Source organism: Rhincodon typus, chromosome 26 (genome assembly GCF_021869965.1).
Source record: "Rhincodon typus isolate 14 chromosome 26, sRhiTyp1.1, whole genome shotgun sequence".
NCBI classification, from domain to species: domain Eukaryota; kingdom Metazoa; phylum Chordata; class Chondrichthyes; order Orectolobiformes; family Rhincodontidae; genus Rhincodon; species Rhincodon typus.
In genome coordinates, this window is record NC_063357.1 from 15,431,340 (window position 1) to 15,444,327 (window position 12,988).

Sequence of the window (12,988 nt, forward strand, 5' to 3'; positions counted from 1 at the left end):
TGTGGATTTCACAAGCTTCAAAATCTCCCCTCCCCCTACCACATCCCAAAACCAGCCCAGCTCGTCCCCGCCTCCCTATTCTGTTCTTCCTCCCACCTATCCCCTCCTCCCACCTCAAGCCACACTCCCATTTCCTACCTACTAACCTCATCCCGCCCCCTTGACCTGTCCGTCCTCCCTGGACTGACCTATCCCCTCCCTAACTCCCCACCTACACTCACCTTTACTGGCTCCATCCCCGCCTCTTCGACCTGTCTGTTACCTCTCCACCTATCTTCTCCTCTATCCATCTTCTATCCGCCTCCCCCTCTCTCCCTATTTATTTCAGAACCCCCTTCCCCTCCCCCATTTCTGATGAAGGGTCTAGGCCCGAAACGTCAGCCTTCCTGCTCCTATGATGCTGCTTGGCCTGCTGTGTTCATCCAGCTCTACACCTTGTTGTCTCAGATTCTCCAGCATCTGCAGTTCCTACTATCTCTGATATCATCTTCAGAATGTGTTTTGATTCTGAACACGGGTCACTGGAATCCAAAAGTCAACTCTGTTTTCTCTCCACAGATACTGCCAGACCTGCTGAGTTTCTCCAGCAATTTCTGTTTTTTCAGATTTATATGTGATTAAATGCTACTTGATTGCATTTCTGTGGTAAACTACAGCCGATAAAGGCGAACGTTTACTAGAGAACCGAAGGCTAACAAATTGTAGAAATTACTGCTGCAAATTTACTATAGCTAACGTTGTATCAAGTTGTGGATCGTTGAATTTTATTTTAGATTTTTTAATAGATAAGGAGTCAAGGGTAAGAAGGGTGCAGTCAGGAAAGTAGAGCTGAGATCACAATCTCCCCACCCCTGAACTCATCCCAAAACCAGCCCAGCTCGTCCCCGCCTCCTTGACCTGTCCGTCTTTTCTCCCACCTATCCGCTCCTGTCACCTCACTGACCAACCCCCGCCCCCACCTCCCCCCCCTCCTACCTACCAGCCTCATCCCTGCCTTCTTGACCTGTCCGTCTTCCCTTGACTGACCAACCTCCATCCCAACTCCCCACCTACACCCACCTTTACTGGCTCTATCCCCGCCTTCTTGACCTGTCCGTCTCCTCTCCACCTATCTGCTCCTTTATCCACCTTCCATCCGCCTACCCTTCTCTCTATTTATTTCAGAATCCCCTTCCCCTCCCCCATTTCTGAAGAAGGGTCCAGACCCGAAACGTCAGCCTTCCTGCTCCTCTGATGCTGCTTGGCCTGCTGTGTTCATCCAGCTCTACACCTTGTTACCTCAGATTCTCCAGCATCGGCAGTTCCTACTATCTCTGATTATCTATGATTGTCTTGAGTGATAGTGTCAACTTGAGGGACTGAATGGTTACTCCTGCTCCTAAGTCCTGTTTTGTTGTATTTCTGTGAAACTCTCTGGGATAGTCTATTATGTGAAAATTATTATACAAATATAAGCTATTAAAGTCATTCAAAATGTTTAAACTAATTTATATTTTGATAGCGACAGTGACTCAGTATTAAATTACCCAGTACTTGCACTTTTCTTTCATACTGCCTAACTGTTTGGAGTTGAACTTAATTTTAAATTCAGAGTGCAGTGGTGTAAATTGTTACTCTGGTCTACAAAATTTTGTCTAGACTGTATTTTTAATTTATTTGTATTTAAAACTAGGAAGCACTCATTCTTGAAGCAGTAGCCTCTCAGGATCGTAATAATTGCACTACTTGCAGACTTGTATTTATAGAATACTTTTCACAACCTCAGGACATTCTGAAGTGCTTTACAGTTAATGAAGTATTATTGAACTATAGTTGAGATTCTGAAAATGCAATAGGTTTTACACTCCAGGCTCCCACAAACAGCAATATGTAATCTGGTAATGAACAGTAGGCACTAGGTGAAGAATAAACATTGGGCAATGCACCAACGTGAACTTCTCTCTGAATTAGTGCTGTTGGAATATTTTAATGCTCAAGGGGAAAGGCGCAGAGAAACTTGGTTTAACACTTGCGTGAAAAGCTGCTGTGTGCGCTACCACCAAGAACATGATAATGAATTACTGACGAAATGTCACAGCATCCCTTTCCGTTTTCTAAATCAGTTCAGCATTAAATGCCACTGAATCTTGATAATCAACTGAATTAGGTATCTTTCCCAAAATATGTTTAGGCCAAGTTTTTAGTTTCTTGCATCTATCTATGAATTTATTTGGCCACAAGTCTGAAAGTGCAAAATTGGTGTCTTAGCTCAAAATGCTTTATTTCTTTCAACAAATTTAACTTTCAACTTGCTGTCTTCAGACTAGGGTGAATTTTATTACATTTTGTCAAAAAAGCATGATCATTCGTCTTCTTTCTGTCACTCTTGCACTTGTTGACTTCCAACTCACATGATTGTCCAAGTAGTTATTATCCACGTATAACATTGCCAAAACTGTCAACAGGAGGTGAGTATCACAGCTGAACTTGATCTTTCCTTCATACAGTGTGCACTCATGTATTTCAATGCTGCAGTTGGGAGATTGTGATCACGAGTGGGGATTATGGCTGATTTTTCCCATACTTGCCCTAGGTCCAGCAGTTGGTTGTCCTGCTGCCAGATCCTACTTGCACATTCTGGTCTATGTCGCTTAACCATTAGCAAGCTGAATTTCTAAATTTTTCTGCAGAAGTGGTATCTTAGAATAGAATAGCCTTTGTTGTCATACATGCTCAATGAGTATAGTGAAAAGTTTATACATCGCTAATTACAATGCTGACTTAGATACAAAAGTACCTAGGCACAACTGCTTTTGTTACAAGATTGAGACATTACAGAAAATAAAATGTCCAGCATTGCAGAAATAAAAGTTCAGTACAGCAGACCACACTGGCACCTAGCTTCCAGTCTACACCAGGCCCTGACTCCACACCGCGCAGGCGACACACCACGCCAGGAGGCCGGGAGGTCACTACGCCACACTGGGAGGTCCGTACAGAGGAAGGCAGCTGTGCAAGGTTGGGAGGCTGCTGTGGGTGGTTGCCACACAATGCTGGAAGGCTGCTGTGCCAGGCCAGGAGGCCATTGTGTGAGGCTGAGAATCATTGCTTATTGGAGGCCGTGAGTTGAAGAGGAAAAAAGAAAAGCACTGAGAGGAAGAAAAAGGAAAGAAGAACAATGGGTAGAGTGGACGAGCTCCAGCTGGAATGTCTTACTCTGTCTCCATCATGTAATGAACTTGGTAAAATATATTCCATAAAGCAGATCAAAATGTTACATTACCAAAGAAAATGTTGGCAAAAATGTAAGCCCAGGAGGATTCTATAAAATACTTGTGCCATCTTTTCTAATTTGCATTTCTGTCTAGTATTCTTTGGCCATGTACCATTTTAGTAAATTTGTTTTAGGCCATTAATTATTAATATTAAGAAAATTGTATTTACTAACACTTTTTTTGAAGTGCTGGCCTTGAGCAATATTAAGTACTGAATTTTTTGAGTTTTTAATTGTATATTACTTCCCTTATAAACAGGGACATAAAGGCAGGTAATATTCTCCTGACAGAGCCAGGCCAAGTGAAGTTAGCTGATTTTGGGTCTGCTTCCATAGTATCTCCTGCCAATTCATTTGTGGGAACACCGTATTGGTAAGAAGCTTCCTTTAATGTCGTAATCATTTGTCTTCAATGTCATAGTTTTAGTCACAAGTATACATACAAACCTACGTACAACAAAAAAGAGCACCACTCAGCTCTTCAAGCCTGCTCCACCATTCAGCAAGATCATGCTGATATGATTTTAACTTCTACATACTCCCAATAATCTTTTATCCCCGATTAATCTTTTATCCCTTAGTAAGCAAGAAGGGAATCAAATCATCAAAAGAACTACAACAAAGTTGCTGGAAAAGCTCAGCAGGTCTGGCAGCATCTGTAAAGGAGAAAACAGAGTTAATGTTTCACGACTGGTGACCCTTCCTCAGCCTTCCATACTTAGTAAGTCCAGACATAAATGGTTTGAGCTGAGCCAAAATTGGGAATGTTGCCTTAGTTTCAGTACTTCTAAGGGGCAAATCATCTGAACTTTCCACTCCTGCCCATTATCATCAACTGCTGCTAGAAAGTCTAATGCAGCGTTTGGATAGGTAACAGTGTAAATTTGTTCAGGTATTTGAGCTTGCCCTTGATACAGCATCATCTTCCCCAAAATCAAATCATTTTCTAGGTTTGCACATGATGTATGAGCACATGATGTATGAGCACTTGATTAAGTACCAGAGGGCTGCTGATGCCTGTGGAACTGCATTGAGAAAAGGTTTGGAATTACGAGTTCTGAGAAAGGGTCACTGGACCTGAAATGTTAAGTCTGATTTTTTTTCTTCACAGATGCTGCCAGACTTGCTGAGCTTTTCCAGCACTTCTGTTTTTATTCCTTATTTACAGCATTCACAGTCCTTTTGGATTTTATTTTGGAATTACAATACTTGTTTAAGTGAAATTGTCACTAATTACTGCGAAAATCGCAAGAGTAAAATGCTTGTAGCAGGCTTTTTTCCCCCCAGGACCTGGTGTTTGTTTATTAATATTTTTGACCAAGGCTATACAAAAATGAATATTATCAAACTGGACTATCCTTGCAAAGTCCTCACTACTTCTTGGTTAATGGATATAATTGAACGAATAGTTTATTAACTGTGTAATATTAAAGCAAGCCATTTTAAGTTAACAAGTGTTTTAATATCCTAAACTAAATCTTTTGATGAATGAAAAACCTGGTTATCTTAAAGTTCAGTTTTTGTTGCTTTTAAAGAAAGCTAGAGTTTTAAGGGGTTGTGTTTCATATAAGCTGGAATTGGTTTGAAATAATTTCAGCACTTTGTTGCATCAGATGTAAATCACTGATTCTTGCCTATATTATAAATTTTGGAAATATAATTGTAATGCTAACATAATAACAGCAACATCAGTAAAATGATTTTTACATCGCACATTTATCAGACGAGAATTATATTTTGTTGAAATAGGATGGCTCCTGAAGTAATCCTTGCCATGGATGAAGGACAGTATGATGGCAAAGTAGACGTTTGGTCCTTGGGAATTACATGCATTGAATTAGGTAAGTCAATGCAATTAACAAAAAATGTGAAGCAAGTTGAGTGAGTGGCTGAAGTGCTTTGCACATGTGAGGTTATCCACTTTTGGAAAGTATCTGAATGACTATAGGTTGGGCAATGGAGAGATGACATTCATTCTGGGTATCTTTGTACATCAGTCTGTGAAAATAAGCATGCAGGTGTGGCAGGAAGTGAAGAAGGCAAATGCTGTGTTGGCATTTATAGTGAGAGGATTCAAGTACAGGAACAGATATCTTGCTGCAATTGTGTAGACCCTTGATGAGACCACATCTGGAGTACTGTGTACAGTTTTGGTCACTTTATCTGAGAACGGATGTTGTGGCAATGGAGGGGATGCAGTAAAGGTTTACTGGACTGATTCCTGGAAAGGCAGTACTGACGTATGAAGAGAGCCTGCGTTGGTTAGGACAATATTCACTGGAATTTAGAAGAATGAGGGGGTTATCTCATAGAAGCTTATAAAATTATGACAGAACGAGATAGGCTAAATGTAAAAATGATGTTCCCAATGACTGGGGAATCCAGAACCAGGGATCACAGTATAAGAGTACAGGTTAGGCCATTTAGGACTGAGATGAGGAGAGATTTCTGCACGCAGAGTTGTTAGCCTGTGGAATTCTCTGCTGCAGAAAGCAGTTGATGCCAAGATATTAAATGTATTCAAGAAGGAGCTAAATATAGTTTCTTTGGGCTACAGGATTGAAAGGTATTGCAAAAAGGTAGGAACAGACTACTGAGTGGTACACAGCCATAATCATACTGAATGATGGAGCAGTCTCAAAGGGCTGAATGGCCTACTGCTCCTATTTTCTGTTTGTCATTAAAATGGCTTGGGGAGAATGCTATATTGACACTAAGTATAATAGGTTGTGCTTGAAAACTCTTACTGTTGTGTTTAAAATGTTTGAAATCATACTGTAAATTAAACTTTAACGCTGTAAATTATCATTTGTTGTTATCAGTTGCGAAATCTGATTACTTCTACTTTGCCCACAGCGGAGCGAAAGCCTCCTTTGTTTAATATGAATGCAATGAGTGCCTTATATCATATAGCACAGAATGAGTCACCTGCTCTTCAGTCTAATGAATGGTGAGTACACATTTGAAGGTCTGAGATTTGTGTTGAAACAGATGTTTCTAAATCAAAGCTGTTGCCAATTTAAGAAATACTTGTCGGTCAGTGAAGGTTTATCGTTAGTCCTGACTGTTTAAACAGATTATCCTAAAATGCACTGCATAATCTTTAAATACCATTTGTATATTTATGAAGATGCTAAACGTTGAGAGTTACATTTGTATCAATGATATTACTATCTTTGAGAACCATATTGTATGGCATTTAGGTTGATTGTAAAAGTCAAAATTCAGTTCATTTGGACAAATGGCAGTGTTGTAATAAATGCTGGAGTTCAAGCAGTACAATGGATAATTCCTTCTGACTTTTAAAGTAAATATCTTATTCAACTATTAGCGTCTGTTATATAAAACTTAACGTATCCATATTTTTCTGGAATAAAGAAATTCTGGTCATCCTTAGTACTAAATGTTTGACCTATTATCCCAAAATTGTGCCCTTGTGTTTTTGAGATAGCAAGAACTGCAGATGCTGGAGTCAGAGATAACAAAGTGTGGAGCTGGAGCAACACAACAGGCCAGGCAGCATCAGAGGAGCAGGAAAGTTGACGTTTCTGAATTTTCTGAAGGGTCCCGACCTGAAACGTCAACTTTCCTGCTCCTCTGATACTGCCTAGCCTGCTGTGTTTCTCCAGCTCCACACTTCATTATCTCTAGTGTTTTAAATTGTTCAGCCAGCAGAAACAGCGTCAATGTCTGTTCTGTCAAGGGCTTTCACAGTGTTATATGTTTCAATGAGATCACCTCTCATTCTTCTAAGCTGTAGAGATCTTGGTTTAATTTACTTAGCCTCTCATCATAGGACAGTTCTGTCACACCCAGGAACAATTTAGTGTACTTTAGCTATACTGCTTCCACTATCAAATACTTTTATTGGAGACTGAAACTGCCCAAAGTATTCCAGATGTAATCGAATTGAAACCCGGCACATTATAACAAGACATCTTTATTTCTGTGCTCGGGTTGCCTGCAATAAAGGTCAATGTGTCATTTCCCTTTCTAATTGTTTGCTGTACCTGAATGCCAACTTTGAATTCCTTGTACAAACACACCAAAGCTTTTCTAAACATTAACATTTATAACCTTCATACTTTTTAGGAAAAACATTCAGCTCTTATATTCTTAAAACAAAAGTAACCTTAACAATCTCTCTCCCTCCCCCACTCCACCCTTTCACACATAACACTTCATCTGACATCTTGTTGATCCCTCACTTAACCTAGCTCTTTGTAGCTCCTGCATGTGCTTGCAATTTAAATTCCCACATTGTTTTCTATCTTCAGGAAACTTGTGTGTACATGTGAAAACCATGTAAAGTCCTTTGTAAACCAGCTCCTATGGATGTTATTTTAATTGTGTCTTATTTACCTATTCCATCCTTAATGCTTGTGGTTGGTGTTATCAGAGGATTTTCAGCATTAATTCCCAACTTGTAACTTAGAACTTTATATACCTAATTTAGTTTATATAAGAATATTGACTTTTTAATCATATATTTTTCTTTTCAAGCAAATACATTTGGGTCATTCTGCAAAGGCTTGATTCACATTGAAACCTTATTAACCTGAATTTACCAGAGGATTCCAACTTCTATAACTTGAACAATTTTGAGTTTAGGGCCTAGTTTACTGCTTAACCTTACTCCTCTGAACACCAGTTAACAGATTACTTCAAGCACTTCAAAATGAAGTCTTTTACCTTCACGGAAATTTGAGCTTGAATGTTTGTCATCAATACTTTCAGGCTTTTCTTGACCTTCTGTGCTTTTACATTTTTGGTGACAGTTTAATCCAAGGCTGGATGGCATTTATTTTAACGAGTGGAATTTTGCACATTAATCAGCACCTTCAATTCCTGTAATGTGTAGGGTATGATGTTACTGCTTCCGTGAGACAGTTGAAGGGGCATGTGTTGTAAATGGAGGCACATCTGTAGATGTACAGTATTTGGATTTCCAGAAGGCATTTGAAAAAGTGTCACATCAAAAGCTATTGCAGAAGATAAAAGCTCATAGTGTAAGAGTAACATATTAGCATGGATATAAGATAGGCTAGCTGGCAGATCTTTGTCTGGCAGGATTTGTCAAGTAGAGTCTTTTTTACATTTTTACAGTTTGCATCAATCACTTAGGTGAGAGAAGAAAGACACAATCATAAGTAGGAAAGTAAATTCTGAGGAAGACATGAGTTTGCAGAAAGATATAGATTGGTTAAGTGAATGGGCAAAAATCTGGCAGATGGAGTCTAATGTGGGAAAATGTGAGGTTGTTGACTTCGGCAGGAAAGGCAGAGTGCTACTTAAATGAAGAACAACTGTAGACTTCTGAGGTACAACACAGTTTAGGTGTTTTAGTGCATGGGTGACAAAAGGTTGTATGCATGTGCAGTCCATAATCAAGAAGGCAAATGGGAAGCTATCCTTTATTATGAGAGGAATTGGACATAAAAGTAAGGATGTTATCTTTATTATACAGGGCATTGGTAAGACCACTTCTTGAATACTCTGTTCCTTAAAGAGACTAAGATCGCAACGTAAATGCACTGGAGGTTTTGAGAATGTGAACTAGACTATTTTAAATGAGTGGTGTTTAGAAAACTGAGGGGTGTTTTCACTAAAGTGCACAAGATCCTGAAATATCTTGACAAGGTGAATATGCAAAAGATCTTTCCTTTTATGGATGAGTCCGGAACTAGAGGACACTATCGTAAAATTTCAGGACAGACAGATACATGAAGAAACTTTTTCTGAGGGTTATGCAACTTTGGAACTGCCGCAGAAGGTGGTGGTGGTGGTAGATTCTTTTTAAAAATAGGAATCAGGGGACATTTGAGGTAGATGGAAATGTGGAATTCAAAGTATTAAACATTCAACCATGTTCTTAATAGTGAAGCGTGCATGAGGGGTTGAATAGCCCACTTCTGCTATTTCATGTGTTAAATACTGAGGTCAGCAAAATGTTACCATTTAATTTTGATCATTTATAACTTTTATTGATGCCTTGATGTTTAAAATAATACTTTTTTAGCTTTGATATTGCAAAACCATAAACCTATTTCTGGTGCACGGTGCACAAATCAATGTGATTTATTTTCAGTTTATTGAAGAAATTTTAGGTTCAATGTAGAAGAAATCAAGTCCTTTCCTATAAGCTTTTAATGTGTTCCCAGTTTAGAAACAAAATAGAAAGGCAGCAGTTTCCACATTTTTATTTGTAATTTTAAATATTTGAAAAGAATATTTTTAAAATCCAAGTGCTGTATGCCAATCTGGCTCCTTTCCAAAATCTGATTATTGTACATCTTGCTTAGTTCTTGCAAACGTCCAATTCACAATTCAGCAGAAAAACAAAACTAAAAGATCACCACTACTTTTGTTTTTGGTTCGAAATTCCGAAACTTTCAGACCAACCTTTGTCATCTTCAGTCATCTAAATGCTTTATGCTGTGGTAGTGCAATAGTTTGAACGATCTTGAAGCATACTAACCTCCCTTAGAGTTTTAACCCTAGCAGGTGTTCACAAAAAAAAACATGCTTGTGCTATTTCTGCGAAAGTTGCTTGCTGTACTGTACATCTAACGCAGTATTTCTGAATTGTAGTCAATGCTGTAATATCAAACAGCAGCCAATTTGTGCACAGCCAAGTCCCACAAGGAGAAATGTGATAGTCACCAGATAAGCTGTTTTAACAATGACGACTGAGGGATAACTGTCACCCTTACCATTTGTAGCATTTATATCCATTTGACTGGGACTGTATGGGGCATCTGTTTAATGTCATTTCCAGAAAACCACATCTCGTATGGTGCAGTACGCTTGGAAGTGACAGTGCTTGCCAGAAATTATTATCTGTAATCATTCCCAATTACGTTTTATACAATGTCAGTATGGAACATTGGCAAAGCTGTGAACCTCGATCTTTTCTTTCCCCAAATATGAATGGCAAATATACAATAAATCATCAAATCTGCCATGAGTAAATGACCATGGATCATTAGTGGATTTTATTCACTGAGATTATACAGTCCTATTTTTATGGTATGCCAAATGTTTTTGCCTTAATTTGAATATTTTTATCAATAATATTTTTGTGATAAATATGAATGTTTGTACAAACTACGTAAAGTATCCATGACAATTTCCTAGTCAAAAAATGATGGGCTAACTCACAGCTATGTTGCAAAACATTTTACTGAACAGACTTTATGCAAGTTTGACACTCACCAAATTGTTTGATATATTTTTGCCAGGTCTGACTACTTTCGAAACTTTGTAGACTCCTGTCTTCAGAAAATTCCTCAAGACAGACCCACTTCAGAGGAACTTCTCAAAGTCAGTAGGATTCTATATTCAGTGCAGATCTATTCTTGACTTTTTAAACAAAGTACTTTGATTAATAGAATATAGAATCTGATTTTTTTTTTTACTTGATAACATCTGTTATCCTGCAGAAATTTAATTTGACTAAATTATGTATTTGAAGTTGCTTCAATTTTGTAAATTGGGGCAGAACTGTCCAGGATGTTAAACAATTGAAACCCAGGCTTTTCTCTCTGCAGCCCAATGCAGTATACTAATTTATCCCAGAAGAATATAACTGCAAAATCACTTTTTATATTTTGTGTGGAATTAGTGTAGATATTCTGTTGAGTCTTTGTAAGGCATTTTTGAGAAGGGATCTTTACAGCAAGATTGAAAGTCTGAAAAGCAATTCTTTTGGGTGCCTTTACAAAATCAAAACAAAATGTTTTCATATAATTGCAATAGTTTTCATTTGAAGTCCTGATTTTATTATGATTTCACTGTGTAATATATACTAAGTACTTCAGAGCCTACAGTTCACCTTTAAGAACTTGGGCTATTTTGTGATGACTATATTATGCATGTTTTGTCCAGAAGCTGGAATACCATCCGGTAATGTTTTGATTTGTCTTTATCTCAATGAAAGTACTGTGCATCTTATACTTTTCTCCATCAAATTATGCAATTACTTTTAATTTCATATAAAATATAAATGTTTTTGTCATTCTGAAAGTTTACGTTTAAAAATAAACCTACAGTCCTCTAAAATTGAAAATTTGCAATTGCCCAAAACAAAAGCCTTTGAAAATCTACTTGTGGCTGTATATAGACCAGAGTATGGAATGTGGGGTTTTTTTTGCCCCTGAGCGTCTGCACTGCATTTCCACAAAATCCTTTGGCTGCAATTTTGACTAATTCTGCTAGTCTGACACACTTCCAAATTTAGTTCCATTCTGATCATTTTGCTGCAGGCTTTTTTCCAGACTTCATTTGCTTGCAAACTCATTTGTAATAAAAATAAAACTAATGTTCACCATATTTAAAATTGGGATCTAATATGTTATAAATTTAGCATTGCTGCTTTATAAAGTAACAGTATAACCTGACCCTAGAGGTGAATGGTGTGAACTATTTTATCCTAATAAAAACTAAAAGTTTGAAAGGTCAGAAGAGAATTGCTTCACCAGTTAATTTTGGTTTCCAAACTGAATTACTTTATTTTCATTTCTGTCTAGATCCATGCTTGGTTTTCGTCAAATTCTTCACATTTCTGTTTCATGTTCCTTTCAACTGCTTTACTTTACATTTTGAGTTAAAAACCAGCATAAGGAAGTAGTAGATAAAAAATTTTGCGCTGGCAACAGGAAAAAGTCCATTGGAGTTAAATGAAAGATTAATTCCAAAAACAAGAATAAATACATCACTGTTGAGAATGGCTGTGGTTCATGTGCAATTTCTCTCGGAATTAATTGAATTTGTTGAATTAAATTCCACTAAGACTAGCTGAATTGAAGAAAGCAAAAAGTTAAAGCAATTTACAGATAGTTTTCTTATAATTTTGGCCTGATTATTACTCACATTTGTTATTAGTGCTGTAGTTGTTCCTCGTGTAACGTAACACCTTATTTATGATCAAGAAAACTAAATGGAGCTTGCCCTCATTAAATTCATGAGGCGCATTGTTAAGTTCTTCCTTGTGACCTGTTGTGAAATTTTAGCAAAAAGTTCTGGCAATTTTCAATTCCTCACCAGTGCTGAATTTTTATTGTTGACCTTTAATTAGCTGCTTGTACTCCATGCAATAAACTCTTTTCTGTTCAAAATTAACTTTTAAAGTATGTTCTGTTTGCATAAATGATTGCCAGTTATATTTTTTAGTGCAGAAAGTAATGCTGCTGATTTTGGAAGTTTGAAAATATACTCAAGTGAAAGTACTTTATGCTTTCTCTTCCAAGTCTACCATTTTTGTAAACCAAAACATTTTTGATATCTTTATTGTTTACCTATTCGTTTGAATAATACTCAGGTTTAGAGTACAACCAGTGGTAAATAATTTGAGACACTTCTTTTAAAAAAGAAAGTCTGTACTTTTCCAGTTCCAAGCTTTTATTTGGGGTAATCACATAGTACCTCAGTTCATCTTAAATGTCTTTAAAGAAAATGTGAAACCAAGCCACGCAATTTTCCTGTCTGTGAGAAAGTAATAGACAGCACGGCAACACCTGCACAGATTGAGAGGTGTTATTCCAGGAGAATTAGTTGTTTTTGGGAATGTCCCGGCTTGGCAGGAAACGAGAGCTTGGAGAAGATGCAGTTGTTCGAATCTAATGTGACAGGTAAAAGCTGACGTCAAAGGGATCAGAATTTAAGAGTCTTGAACATAAATTGCAAAAATTGTGGAATAATGCTGTTACTGATCTGATTTTTGAATATTTCTGGAAT

General features: G+C 37.6%; 1 protein-coding gene across 5 annotated transcripts in view; it reads left to right on the plus strand.

Annotated features, from left to right (window-relative positions):
* Positions 1–12,988, plus strand: part of taok1a (TAO kinase 1a) — a 163,478-nt gene that overhangs the window by 108,807 nt on the left and 41,683 nt on the right. For all 5 annotated transcript variants that reach the window (XM_048612459.1, XM_048612458.1, XM_048612460.1 and 2 more), the window contains 4 exons: positions 3,513–3,626; positions 5,003–5,094; positions 6,110–6,203; positions 10,495–10,576. In XM_048612459.1, the coding sequence (XP_048468416.1) occupies positions 3,513–3,626; positions 5,003–5,094; positions 6,110–6,203; positions 10,495–10,576 (382 nt within the window). The remainder of the gene's footprint in view (positions 1–3,512; positions 3,627–5,002; positions 5,095–6,109; positions 6,204–10,494; positions 10,577–12,988) is intronic.